At 40.2% G+C, this 15,109-nt stretch overlaps 1 protein-coding gene across 2 annotated transcripts in view; it reads right to left on the bottom strand.

Moving 5' to 3' along the window:
- Nucleotides 1–8,253, bottom strand: part of LOC137108067 (actin-binding LIM protein 3-like) — a 41,482-nt gene extending 33,229 nt beyond the window's left edge. The window contains exons 1-2 of one of the 2 annotated variants that reach the window (XM_067492343.1): nucleotides 7,724–8,253; nucleotides 5,265–5,432 (exon numbers count right to left, since the gene is read on the bottom strand). In XM_067492343.1, coding sequence (XP_067348444.1) covers nucleotides 5,265–5,432; nucleotides 7,724–7,742 — 187 coding nt within the window. In that variant the 5' untranslated portion in view covers nucleotides 7,743–8,253. The remainder of the gene's footprint in view (nucleotides 1–5,264; nucleotides 5,433–7,723) is intronic. The other variant, XM_067492345.1, reaches the window with a different exon arrangement.
- Nucleotides 8,254–15,109: the final 6,856 nt, after the last annotated feature.

Genomic DNA, 15,109 nt, shown 5'->3' with positions numbered 1-15,109 from the left:
CATCTTTCTGATTTAGCTGCCAGATGGGCAAAACATGCAGGGAAACACAGCACAGCACACTGACCCACTGTGCGAATGTTGATGCATGGACACAAACACACACACACGCATAAACCAGTGCTGCACAGCTGAGCTGATACAGCGGTTAATGCTTCCCACTTTGTCCTTGAAGTCTCTTCTAAAGAAAAAGCCAGGCCATCCGTGACCGCCTGTATTGCTAAGCGTACACTAATACAGATAAAATACAAGCTCCAGGTACATTTCACTTCTAAATTACAAACAGGTTTCAAACGGGTCAGGGTTTGCAGGAAAAAAAAAAAGAGTAAAGCTAGTTCAATTTAAATTCTGGAGCACCTGCACCTGCATGAAGAGAGTCGAAAAGACATTATCCCAAACAACGTGGGATTTAAAGTACAATGGACGCAAAACCTTTGTCTCAAAATGGCTTCTGAAATGCTTTGATGCATGATGACAAACTATTTGTGTGTCTGTGTTAAATTTTTTTAATCAGAACTAAATTGAATGGTTCTTTACAAAAGAGGTCAAAGATGATGTACATAGCTCAATTCTCTGGTGGGGAAAAAAGAGAGAGGAGAGGATTATTTTAGACATGAGGCTGAGAAGAGACATCAGAGAAACGAGTAGAAAGGCAAGATGGGAGTCAGGGGAGAGATTAGCAGAAGCTGAACAGAGAGAAGGCATCACATGTGAGGAGAAAGGGAAGCAGACAGCAAAGCAAAGGGATGAGGAGGAAGAGGGCGAAAGACTGGGAGGGACCCAGGGGAGGTATCAGTGAAGCTACTGATCTGTCCATCTAGCACACATCTGCTGTCCGGTCACTGTCTTCCTCTATCTGTTTGCATCTGTTTTGAGATGGATTTCGTTGCTGCTCTGCATTTGCTAGAGTGTGATCAGGATGGACGGATGGATCAAAGAGGAGGCGGGGGGAAAATACAAAGGGGGAACCAGCATAAAGTCAAACTGAGGGATTACACTGATACAAATATGTGCCAATATGGCTTTGGCTACATGGACGAATGGATGGATGTTCAGAGCAAGTCTTAACATTTTTCAAAATTAGGAGTTTACATATTTCTATACACAGCAGGACATGGAAATAATAATCCAAACACTGGCATCATCATTTTCTTTAAAATTAGGTCAATTTTATAAACATGTTCCATATTTTATTATTCTGTGAGAGCGCAAATGTCGGCAAGGTTGGATTTTCTTTGTAGTATGATTATTCAGCCTTGTTGAAAACAAGGCTTTGGTCTTGTTTCTCAGGAAACATCTTATTTAAGGGTGAAGTTTACAGTATTTATTTTTATGAAGGGCTCATGTGATGATTGTTTATGAGGAAGTTACTTTTATTAAAAGACAGTTTTACATGTTTGTAGATGTTAAGATCAGTTCTGTGGTTGGCAAATATATTATGCCTCACTTATACCTTTAATATCCACCCGTCTATTTTGAAACACTCTTGATTCCATATTGTAATTATTTAGGGCTGCTGCCATTAAAAAGGTGCTGCTACTGTATTTGGGTGTTCGGTGTTTTTTTTCTAAGGACACTTTGACATGTGCCCAGTGGGAGCCAAAAATCAAACTGCTGACCCTGCAGATTTCAAAATCTTGGGGTGTCAGTGGTTCAGACACAAAGGTGCAGGGTGAGCAAGAGGCACACAAAGACAGGGGCAGGGTTACCAGGGGGACCTGACGGGTGATGGTTACAGCATGAGGACTGCAAAACATGGCATGATCACAGTAAACAGCAAGAAGTGACTGCAGACTGAGTATTTGAATAGTGGGCGCTTGATCATGGTATTAACTGCAGCTGAGAGAGAGTGGAGATCGGCTGCAGTTGTGTCAGTGCAAAGCGTGAATGGAGTGGCCAGGTGAGTAGGAGAGGATGGCACGGATTTAGAAAATACAAAGAAAAAGTTGAGACTACAAACATGACAGCAGTCTGTGGGTGCTATACCAACTGATCTTAAACTACCCCGTCCAATTATATGGAAAAATGATGGTGGGTGCTGATGTTTTTCAGGTAATAGTTAGGTTGGCTGACCATCTTCTTGTTAGTGCTGAACACAGATAAGTATGATGGGGGCGAGTTAGGACATAACGCTCACTACAATTCATCCCAATGGGAACCATGAATAACCAAATTTTACCATAGTTCATTAATATGTCTTAAGACATTTCATTCAAGACATCTCCACCTCATGGTGACACGAAGTGAATACTCATGGGTTCTACAAAGTTCGTGATCTGGTGGCCATTGTCTGTAAAATCTATGCCATTGATATTTCATTCAGACCCCAGCACAGTTAAAAGTAACAAAAACTGGTATTGAATAATTTAATAGTTCTAGACCACAGGCTTTCAAACAGCGTAAAGTGATGGTAATGATTCGCTTAATGATAAATTTATGGCACACCACCTAAACAAGTCACTCTGCTGTCAGATAAAGCACATCTTGAAAGACAAAGAGACTGTCTTATTCTGTTCATCTTGTTTCTGTTCATTCTGTCTGTCTCTGCCTCCCCTTCATCCAAAAGAAGCCTCAATGAGAGGGAAATACACTATTTACGAAACAAAGATGCATTGTGATGCTCTGACGTTCACAGCAACAAACAAAGAAAGTGAGAAGAGAGTGACAAAGGCCAGAAGGGACAGCAAGGAAAAGATAATGAGCACAAGAAAAAGACACCTGTGCACTAAAAGCTGATGATTGGATTCTTGTCCACTTCATCAGCTGATGTCTCCTCAGCCCACAGTCCATTAGCTACTCATTAAGCTTACTCTGCAACACCAATAGCCCATAATAATAAATAGGCTACTTTCCTATCAAAGAGAAACACTTTCCTCAATAAATCTGGCTTGTGTCCTGTCAGAAGGAATGAGTGCTTCTTATGACCAAACAGTCAATTATACAATTAATTATTCAACCAGACAAACAAAACAGTCATTTCTGCTTAGGTTTAAGATTATGTTTAAGATCTGCGATGAGCAATGTTGCGTGAGAGAAAATTACGTTTCAGAAAAAGAAGAGAAAGCCCTCCTCCTCCTTTATGCTGCCGAGAGGCTGAGTGCATTCAGGCAATGGTACTGGAAGATCAAACAGAGAAAACAGGGTTGTCTTGCAGTACGCTTTGGGACCGTGTGGGTCTTGGCCTGTGAAAGGAGGTTAGCTGGTTGGAGTCTGACAAAACCTGCTGACTGCACTGCCAAGCTAGCTGCTGACTGCAGAGCTATGGTTGAGCGCTCCGTCCCACCTGCTCACTGGTCGAACATCCAAAGGCAAACACGCAGCAACAGCACACAGACGCACACTCAAACTAGAGTGACATGCATAAATATTAAAAACGGAAACCGTGAGGAAAGGATAAAAGAGAAACACACAGTGATTGTGCTGCTTTTTGAAGATCTTAAAGCACCATAAGCCGGTATTTTATATCAAATCTTTTGCCAAATGAATCACCTTTCGACAAACATCAAACTATGCTCTCATTGCTGACATAATGGATAAATGACTAAATGGGCACAGGCACTGATTCAAGGACTTAGTTAAAGGACACAAAACGACCACAAAGAGATATGCAACAACCAAACCAAAGATGCAAATGAACAAAAGACAAACAAAAAATAACTAAAAATAAACAGAAAATGATCAGAAACAGACAAAAAATAGTTAAAAATACACTGAATGACAAAAACAGACAAAATGCTGTGTGCGCTTGTTTAAGGTTGTCCTTTGTTCCAACATTCATGAAGACCCAGCAGGTGCACAGGTGTAAAAAGGTGTAACAGGTGTAAAAAAAATGAATGACAGCTGAATTTTACTCAGCTACTTCAGTTCAGGCGTCCTGTTGCTGGTTCGCTGCTGTTGTTTACTTTGACACCTGGATAAAGCACCACCGTTCTTAATGTTTTCAGCAACACCTGAGCCTACTGACACAAGTCAACTTGTTCGCTGTGAAAAACTTACACCTTGCCGAATTTCACATGGAAGCTCTGCAGTTGCTCATACTTTATGCAAGTGATGACAACCGCAACGAGTCCAAGATGTCATTTCAAAGCCCTGAAAATGCATACACGACGCCAACAGACAGCTGGTGATCTGAAGAGGACTACTACAGCACAATCAAAATAAGCGGTACTGCATGTGAGAACAACACTGCAGAAAATACACAGGTCAAAGCCGGTGTATCTGTTTGCTTTCATGCAACATCTGCCTGTTCTTCTATTTGAGACTTTAACAGTGTTACAGTGTCAACATTGTGGATCCATACAAAAAAAATAAATACGGGTCATAAAGCAAGGCTGGATCTGATTCTACTTTACACTTAGTTAAAGGCATGGCACAGATTGCCACTGCATTGCTCACACACCAGCTGACCGAACTGCATGTCTTTGGACTGTGGGAGGACACTGGACTACGAAGAAGGAAATGCACGGAAGGTATGAGGAGAAGAAGCAAAAGTAATGGCCCACTCAGCAGACAGGTTTGACCCTCTTGATCTGTTGCAGTGCCAGCGTGCCCCTCAGTGTCAGGAGAAAATATCAGGAAAACATTGTTTAGAATAACTAAAAAAGAAAGGTATTTATGTTATGCACTGATATGACGGGGTTTCATGAGAGAGTCATGATGCAACCCGTGTAATTTTTTCCCCTTATTGTTTCGATAAGTCTACCTAAGATGCATGATATATGAATATTAAATGTAAGAGACAGACAAGCCTCAAATACACGTGCATAGTTGTCAAACAGACGTCCATGATTGTGTTGGAGTGGCTGCTGGGATATCTAGACCAAACTGCAACATGCCTCTAATGTTTAAAGGATCAAAGATGTCCCACCTTGTGTTTGCTGTGGAGATGTCACATGTCACTTTTGTTTTCAGTGACCGTGATGCTCAATTACTTTTGCTTCTGTGTCAGTAAATGTCTTGTTCCTTATGTAATACACAGAGTGACTGGCTTTCATCCTGGAACAGAAGATACCACTGATTCAATTGTGCTGGTTCCTTCTTGTCTGAGTGCTGGTAATTATTTAATATTTAATTATGCAAATTGATGTGGGTGGAATCCACGCATGGATACCGATGCGTTAGTCTGAGGCTCAAAAAATAAAAGAATATGAAACAATGAGTGGGAGTGGAGAATGGAAACACATGAGTGTATGTACAGTAAAAGGTGTTATATATGTGCAAAATGTTTGGAATTATGTATTTATGTATGTGTGTGTGTGTGTGTTTACCTTGGCAGGTGAAGCAGTGAACATGAAAATGTGTATTCTTGACACGCACAACTTCCCCACGACAAACTTCCCCACAACGCTCACAGACGATGGGCGAATTCCCACGACCGGAGAGAGTGGAGCTGCTGTTGTTGTTTTCTCCATAAAGACCCGACTGGTACTGAATTGCTGGGAAAGGAGTCAATCAAGAACATGTCACTTACTGTCATTTGGAGGCTTTTTTTTTTTTTTGAACATTTAAAGTGCGATTTAAAAGAAAGTGGAATTACTTCCTTGAAAAGATACTGTAAGACGTGCTTTTTAATATAATGTCAAACTTACACTAACCAATCCTGATGGCTGAGACATACACATTTAACCAAAGGTTTAGAAGAGAGGAAGACAGCTTAGGGATTTACTTTGCGACTTGTACGGCTCCGGGAATCCAGTTACTGTGAGACCAGTCAATCATTACAAGACAGTGGCTTAAAAGAGGGACAGACAGGACATGTGCTGCAATACTATAGTACATAATGCTAGGGTTAGGGCATGTATTTTTTTAGTGTTTGTCTAATTAGTCATTTACTCATTTCACAGTCTCTAGTTAAAACGCTCTGTTTCTCTCTCTTTTGTTACACAGACCCGAACACCAGATAATGTGCTGTCTAATACGACATTGTGCATGTCAATAAAGACAAACATTTTAGAGTTTCGATATTAACATGCAAAACATGACATCAGAAAAGGACACAGTGGGTGTATTTCAGGATTTAAACAGGTTAAATCCCTCTTAGTGAAACAAGTCCTACTTTTTTGCTGTCTGCGACTAAAACACATGCAGCTCTGTCATGTACAATACAAAATAGCAGTGGAGTGAATAGTTTCCACCATTTGTTTGATTTTGATTTGTTGCAACAGTTGGCCTTACACACTGTAAAACCACCTGAGCATCAATTCTGCTGTATTATGCTCAATCACAGTCCTGTGGCATCCTGGTGTATTATGCAATCGCAGCAAACGCAACATGCCGGCAGGTTAAGCTGATGACAGAAGGAGAGAGACAGAGAGAGTTTGTGGATCTATAAATGTTTTCAGGAGAAAAAAAAAAAGAAAGTAAAACTGGGACAAGAAATGCTTCCTAGTAAATTGTATCATCTGTGTGTGTGTGTGTGTGTCTGTGTGTGTGTGTGTGTGTGTGTGTGTGTGTGTGTGTGTGTGTGTGGCACCCCACAGTATCTGGCATTGGTTCTGTAGCCAGATGGCACCACAAGGACTAGAACCACAAACATAGAAAGATCTGAGCCACCTGTGTGTCTTTGAGTGTGTGTCTTTGAGTGTGTGTGTGTGTGTGTGTGTGTCTGTGCATAAGACAGAGAAAGTGGGAGAGGAAGAGAGAGAGGAAGAGGGAGCCTGTGTTATTTTTGTATGCATTCGTTATTATTAGTTTGTTTAAATGTATGTTCTACTTTAAGGGATTGATTAACTTGCAGCTTCTGTCGCAGTGTGTTTTCTGTCCAGTGTGTGTATGTGTGGTGTAATGTTGGTAATGTCCTGTGCACACACAAACACACACACAAACTATAAGCAACCATTTTCACTAATACTTCTCATCACATGCCACGACATTACCGGCATTTGATTTATTTAGTTATCGTTGCCTCTGCTTTCCTACAATTCTCCACTAAAATCACCTTAAAGTAGAAGGAGCCATTTGTCTTCACTCATCAAATATTTGTTCGGACACTGATCTTGTGAACATACTTCAAGCTCATAGTGTCACCTGAGCCATTCAGGCAAAAGTTAATCCTCTTCTTTTTCCGTGGAACAGTTTGGGGGCTACAGTCACACATGCAGCTTCTTTCTGTTTGTGCTGACACGGGTGTAATTATACTGCAGTTGTTAATGGGTTAAACATGTGTCTTTGATGGGAGTTCAAACTAAAAAGCTGCTTGTTGGAAGGGTAGGTACGAATTTGTCTTAAACTGGAAAGCATGTTCGGCAAAGCCAAATAAATTTGGGGATTTGGTGGTTTCACGTGAATTAAAAAGCCTCCTTCATGTGGTTCCATCGTTAGAAGTTGGGGCTTTTGAATGTGTGTCCTGCACGGTGCCGACCAAGGATTTTGTCTTTTGTCATAAAGCTTCCGCTCCGACATATCTGGGCAGAATTTGTCACGTTTTTGTTGCTGATTGCAATAAAAAATCGTGCAAGAAATTGAGGGTATTTGCTAAATAAACTGGGTGAAATTGACTTGTGTCGTGTGACTGGTGAACTCTGTCAGCGGCCATCAATCCATAGATCAACTTCTGTTTCTTACTTTCATTGACTGGGAGCTAATGACACGATCAATAACCTCCGTGAGGGGATGATTAAGTCGATTTCTCCCAGGACACTAACCTATTGATCAGGCAGAAGCGCCCACCCAACGCACGTGTGCGACTTCAACTCACTTAACGCCACGCACTCACACGCTTGCTTACCGTTTGCCGGTCCGCTCATGATGTGAAGTGCCACCGCCTGAATGGTCCTGCTCACAGTCTGTCAGTCACCGAGGACAAAAGCTCCAAACATGTCCACGCTCTCCTGTCAACTCTCTGCTTTTAAACTCTCCCTCCCTCCCTGGATGGGGCTTTCCCTGCCCCTCCCCGACAAGCGGATTACCACCGACTATCCAGACTTCTGCTCGTTTCCACCCTGCGTAAAGAGAGTCGGTTCAGGAATTACATTGAAACTGACGGTACCACCATCTTCCTCGCGCCTCCACCTTCTGCCTCTCCCCCAGCCATTAGCCCCCACGCGGGACAGAAGAGTCCGCCCGTCGCGAACACCCCGCGCGCTCCGGCGTGACAGCTGAAATGCTGGATAGCGAGTTTCTGCGGGTTTCCACGGATTCGTGGCTGTCAGGGCGTCTTTCAGTGGGCAGGACGGGACCGTTCACGGCGCGAGAGCGCCGATCAGCGTTTAAACTCCAAACTGTCACCGAGAAACCACCGGCAAAGCCTGAACAGCAGGGATTTAAATGCTGTGGCTCTCTGTTGAGTTTATATAAGACTTATTATATTTGCAATTTCACTTTTTGCTGTAATATTCCAATCAGGAAAAGTGTGTCAATGGCTCCCAACAGTCAATTAACGGTAGACCCCTTTATAGATTTCGGATCGCAGGGTGTCACTTTGCAATAATCATCCAGCCAGATGCAGAAGAAAGACCTGTCCTACTTTTCATCCAGTCATTCCAATAATTGTACATCCACCAAATCAGCTGTCTTATGGAAACAGCTGTGTTTTAACGGGTAGGTTGTGTTTAATGAGTGCTTACGGAAAAACGAAGGTGTGCAGTAACTTGTGACACATTGGCCCATGGGCCCCATGACCTCTCAGGCCCCTGGCCCTGTGCCTGGTATGCCCATCCATCCATGGTTGTGATCATTTGTTTTTTCCTAACAGTTTTGTTTAGGAAAATGAGAGATACCAGATACGAGAGCTTGACATCGACCTCCTTTGCACAAAGAGGAGAAAGAATTCTACAAATGTACCTGTTTCATTCCTTTTATTTATGCAATAGTCCGTGACGAGTGTGTGCCTGATCTTTTGGGGCCCCATGTCCACTCCACTGTGATTCTCTTAATTTTACATAATGAAACTGAAGACATTAACATACTTGAATGAACAGCATATGTCAACTCAGTGTCTAATGTGTGTGTTTCTTAAAGGTGAGATCATAGCCATGATCACTCTGCAGGCAGACTGACCGTAAATAAAAATTTAGACCATCAGTTAATTTAAAGACCCCACTTTCATGTGAGAACAAGGTAATTCATATTCATATTCATATTCATATTCGAAGAGTGAATTACTCTTCTATGAGTGCTAAACTAAACACCTTTAAAAGACTATAACTATACAGCTTGTATAGTTACCAATTAAAACTAAAAATAAATATGTATTCAACATGATTCCAGGATGAGTTCACTTAAAAGACACAATCCAAACAGACAGCTAAGATCTAGAAGAATGTAAAATAAAGTGGCATTTTCTTAAGAACAGCAGTTTTGCTTTAACAATGGCTTTAATAACAGGTTAAACCTCCCAGCTTTGATGGGTTAAATTCAAATGAACTTGTTTTGGAACTTGACTTGAACCTAGATTGGTTGTCTGTATCTTCAGACAGCCCAAAATCTGTCTCTAAATCTCAGGCAGGACTATCGATTAGGAGTCCTGCTTGAGATAACTGGGCCTTTTTATATGTCTGAAGCTCTGGAAATGATCAGATGCTCTAAACCTTGCACTTTTGACTTGACTATTGCTGAGGTTCATGGGGCGCTGAAAAACCTGGATACCAGAAAGGCAGCTGGTCCAGATAAACTAGACCCATTCTTCTTGAAGTTGGCTGCAGATTACTTAGCTGAGTTGCTGTCCTACATCTTTAACTTAAATTCCCAAAGTCTGGAAGTCAGCTTTTATACTTCCTCTGCTAAAAGTAAGTGAACCTTCCAAAGTAAATAATTACGGACCAATTTCTGAATTCTGTGTCTTAGCAAAAATCTTTAAAAAGTTAGTTAGTGACCAACTTAAGGTGTTTGTAGAAACACACAGTATTTTTATCCAATTCTGAGTGTCGTCTCAGAAAGCAGCACAGCACTGTTTGTGCCAGGCTAAAGGTAATAAATTATCTAATTCAGGTGCTGGATTGTAAAAAAAATATTTCATTGCCCTTTTCATTGATCTCTCTAAGGCATTTAATACTGTAGATCACACGCTTTTGATCAAATCTTCATTACGGATCGGCACGTCAGACCAACACACTTCTTGGTTTGTTGATTGTCTTTCAAATAGAACATAGTGTCTTCAAATGGCTGGTTTTAAACCCTCCTCCTTCCTAGGAGTCTCTAAAGGATTTCCACAGGCTTCGGCTGCTCTCAGAGTTTTTACTGACTGCTTTTAATATTGTTCAGTCTCGTCTGTAGACGCTAAAATTGGTTTTAAATGCAGATAAATCCAAAGTCTTGGCATTTGCATATTCATGCGAGTTACCAGAGAATACTCCATTATTAACAACTTAAAGGGAAAAAGGGAAGGAAAACCGATAGAGTTAGTTTTCAGTTACAAGTTTTAATTGTTAACTTGTCCTTAACTACTGCACTTTGTAATGCTAATCTGTATGCAATAGCTAAAATATTGTTTATTGCAATGTATTGTTTGTAATGTGTATTTAAAAATGTATTTATTGTGACGTGCCACTGACTTCTTGGCCAGATCGCCCTTGTAAATGAGATCTCGATCTCAATGAATTTTACCTGTATGAAGGTTAAAGAAAGCTAGAAAAAGTGTGGCACTAATAAAGAGTGGGTTTCATTTCTATAATAGAACTCTCCACAGTAGACATTTTGGTTTCTTTTTTTTAATGACAAGTATACAACACAGAGTGCACTACTAAAATACTGTGAATACTTTAATCATACCTGGTTCTGCTCTCTTGGTGCTATTTCTGTTTCATGTCTCTGAATATGAACATATGTTTTGATCTGTTGTATCTGCTTTATTTCAGAGTTAAAGACAAGTAGATACATATAAAATGCGTGAACAGACCAAAGTTAAGCAATCACACAGTGGCTGCACTGATCCCCTGTACAGTAGCTGTACAGTATGTACAAAGAAACACCAAAAGGTGGCAGTATGTGTTTACACCATAATCCTGGAAGCAGCGATACTCTGTGTCTCTGTGTAATATTTCACTTCTGTGGCTTAGATGAAAGGGTCTGTGGTCCCCCGACTGCAGGGTCAGCAGTTCAGCCCCAGGCTTCTCCCGTCTACATGTCCAAGTGTCTTTGAGACTGAACCCAAACGTCCTCCTGTCTCTGTGTCCTCCTTATTTGAAAATCACTTTTGATAAAAGCACCTGCCCAATGACATTAGTGTCAATAAATATACTATTGCAGTATTACTAGCGTTAGAAGTGAGTTTCCCACTCTACTTTTATCAATATAGCAAAGGACCTGGTGGCTCAGTGGTAGAGCATTGGGCTGGGATACAGAAGGCCGTGGGTTGATAAAAATAGGTGGGTTGCGACAAGAAGGGGTCACCAACCTTTTTCAAACTGAGAGCTACTTCTTGGGTACCGATTAATGCGAAGGGCTACCAGTTGAATATGCACTTTTGAAATAACAAATTTGCTCAATTTACCCTTAATTATATGTTATTATTAATAATTAATTAAATTAATATAAATTAATGATATTCATCTATGTGAACAGACAGATCATGTTTGTGATTTCTAAAAAAGAATAGCAACAAAAAAATGAAATGCAACTCATTGGTAAGTGGCGCTATGGTGAGCTATTTTTAGAAGAGGCCCGCGGGCTACTAATGTGGTCTTTGCGGGCTACCTGGTGCCCATGGGCACCACATTGGTGACCCTGATCTATACTCTTGTGGATATAGTATATTAAATGCATATAGATATTTTGTCCTAACAATATTAATTTGTTACAGTTTGCACATTATATATTTTGGAGTTGGTTTAATAAATGATTGTGACAGGTTGAGATATGATTGGTTCACCTATGCACAAAACCGAAAACAACACACACCAAACATGTTTATAGACTTAGCTTTCAGTTTGTGCTGTTTCACTTCCGTGTAAACAAAGTGCAGGATACTTCCTGCAAAGCAACCACTGACGCTTCCTAGTGCCTCCTGCTAGAAAAGGTTTGCTCCAAAATGAAAAACTCTCTCCTATTCCTTTGAGCATTATAGTTGTTGTTATGCGGCCTTCAGAGTTTCAGCATCAGGGCTCGAGTCCTGGCTGATGCCTTCAATAGGAAGCCAGCTAAGGTCAGAAAAACAATATGTCACTGGGAGTATCATCCATTTGTGTGTCTATGGGGACACTCAGGTGTGATTAATGACCTATTGTTGAGCCAGTTTGCCTGTTTAAAACCATTTCGGACACAATAGATAGTTCCTCCATACGAACACTGTCTGGGAACTACAGTACTACTCTTATATTTCTCTCACCATTGACAGTAGAACATTATTTTAATATAAATTCTTAATGAAGAACACAGCTTAATGAACACAGCTTCGAACCTGTTTTATTTTAATGTTGTTTAAATACCAGATATTGAAAAATTAAATAAAACGGCAGCGCTAAGAGGTCATTAATTTCCTACTATTTAAAAGCTCTGTATTACATATGACTTTCTAAAATAGGAGAAACAGACAATGATTGTTGTCTGAGAAAGATGAGACGACTCACAGACAACACAGAGAGGAAGTCTGCCGACTGAGTTGCAGCTCAGACGAGATGTAGCTGATAGAGAAGTTGAACTCTTAAGATGCTAAAAGCACTATGATTATAATCAGACTGCTAACCAAATTTGGTTTATGTTCATGCATCTAAAGAAAAGGAAACAAATACACCAGCGTCCACAACTACCTCTTTGATAATGTTAATTTTGTCGATCAGTTTTTTTAAAAATCCTCTGTACGTAATCATTTTCTACACAATAATATGAGACTGGGACCATCCATTTATTTCTACATCTGTGGCACTGATATCATTCACTACCTGGTAAATATCAAATGCCCCTTTGACAAGACCACATCAAACATTTTAATTTGATACATTTTGAGCCATTCTGAGGTCAACTCATGATTAGGATCATTTTTATAGATGACTGACAGACTGACAACCTCAAGCGAAAGCATTCTGTTCTTTGTAGACATGTTTATCCACCCACTAGCATGCTTGCCAATGTTCCCGTGTTGCATCCTACAGTAGCTAGCTAATGAGTCGTTTTATGAGCAATACATTTTTTTATGTTGTTACTAGTTGAGACACATCTACCCAGTGTCCTGCAAATGACGTACAGTAAATAATCTGTTGTTTTTCATTTTTACATACTTTACAAATGGTTTCTTATGGATGTGTTAATTTAATGAAGGTTTTTAACGAGGTGCATTTCATTGACACTCAAACAGCTATGACTGCAATTAGGGGAAAACTGTCCTCAATGTTTGCAGATCCTGCAAATGGTCCAACCAAATGGGACAACACCAGCCCAACAGATAACGAGTCATTTCAGGCATGATGAGTGTGCACCTTACAGAATAAATGTACTCAACCAATTATTGTTGTGGTCTATGTCCTTTTTTGCATCTTTGCCTTCTCCTGTACTTCTCAGAATTTTTCTATTACATCTGAACTCTTTCGGTAGATTAACTGAAAACTGGAACCTCAATTCTTGACAAAGATAACTTGCGGGCAGCAGAAGACGGCTCACCCAATCAGATTGTGATTTTTAATTCTTTATGTTCCTGGAGCTGTTCGTAACATTTGGCCCTACATCTTGTATCAATACCTTTTCCAGTTATAGTATCTGGTGCAAACTTTAGCTCAGCGTAGCATAGTTTGATCTCTGATAGTGAATGTTCAATAGCCACAAACTGAGGCCAAGCTATGAGTTAAGTTTGGTTATGAATATGTTTCCTATTGTACTTGAAAGACATTTGATATTTTGTGGCTTAGTGTTACAGCTGTTGCTGGTGCTGTTTCCAACTCCTCCACTTTACAAAGTGGGGAAGAGAGTTTTCGGCCCCAGCACCCTGGAGATTTGCAAGGTCCTTGTTGACGTCCAGCTTGTGAGTTAAGACAATACCTTTTAGTATCCTGTTTCTAATTGTTATTTACTATTTTGGTCAGTTTGCAATAGGCTCAATTGATGATGCAGATTAATTAAAAAAAGATTATTCCATGTTTGCTCAAACAATGGCCAGGGCCTTTATTTACCTCAACTGCAGAGGGTTCCAGGCCAGGCTGTATGCAAACATTAGTTTTCAGGTTCAGTTATAACAAAGTCTTGTATCAGATTATTGAAGTTTACTTGCATTCTGCAGATAAAAGTTGTTGTTGTCCCTCTGCTGATAATGTTGCTGAAACTTACCTGATAACAATCTTGCTCTTGCTTTGTGTTTGTGTTTGTTTCTACTCAGATTAGCTCTGCTTCTACATATCAGAGGAAAAAAATGATAATCCATGTGACAGACTCAGAGCAGGCTTCTCTTTTGGGTGCAGATTATTTCTGTATAATGGTGTTTTTAGTATCAGGCTCGGTCACTTAAATCATGCACTCAGGTTTTGGAGAATATCCAGACTTTCACTGGTAAAGTGCTAGGAAAGTTAATGAAAGCACAATTTACTAAATTATTATTATTTTTATATTGAGTAACCGTTTTCCAGATTAAGGTTTGGTATTCGTAACACGAGTAAATTTTTCATTTAGACTTTTATAAATATTGCACTTTACGAATGTGGCTAACTATTTATTGTTTGTGCCAGTGAAAAGGTGCTGTGACAGTGTGTACTTGTTTCATTTTTTCTTAATTTAATACAAGTTTATATCATCAGTGTGTGACAATAGAACAAGTGAAACCAGAAGTTGTTTATTTTAACAATTCTTATTTATTTATTCATTGCAGTTCTAACCAAACGTAGTAATTTTTAATCATTTCTGGGTGAAATAACCCGAGATGTGGGATCAATAACCCAAACCTCGCTTGGTTAAAACAACCCACGGCTGAGTTGGTGCTTTTTGTGACCCAGGCGTGAATTACCAAAATAAACCAAAGTGGGTTGAACACAGCAATGTAAGCGTGTATTGTCTTTCAAATGGCCGAGTGATGAAAACTGACCTTTATTGAAGTGAGAGAGCCCTGAAGCATCCTTGGATGTTTTCTTTGGATGTTTCTTAACTTCCTGTATGAGAGGTTGCCGTGGTCTTGGACTAATTTTGGAAAGTCGGCCATTCCTGCCAAGGTTAAATAATGGTCCAAGTCTTCTCTGGTAAGGTCAATGACTTTGGATCT

The sequence above is a fragment of the Channa argus genome, chromosome 22 (genome assembly GCF_033026475.1).
Source record: "Channa argus isolate prfri chromosome 22, Channa argus male v1.0, whole genome shotgun sequence".
Lineage (NCBI taxonomy): Eukaryota > Metazoa > Chordata > Actinopteri > Anabantiformes > Channidae > Channa > Channa argus.
The sequence above is the reverse complement of the archived record's forward strand: the minus strand, read 5'-3'. Positions and strand labels throughout refer to the sequence as shown.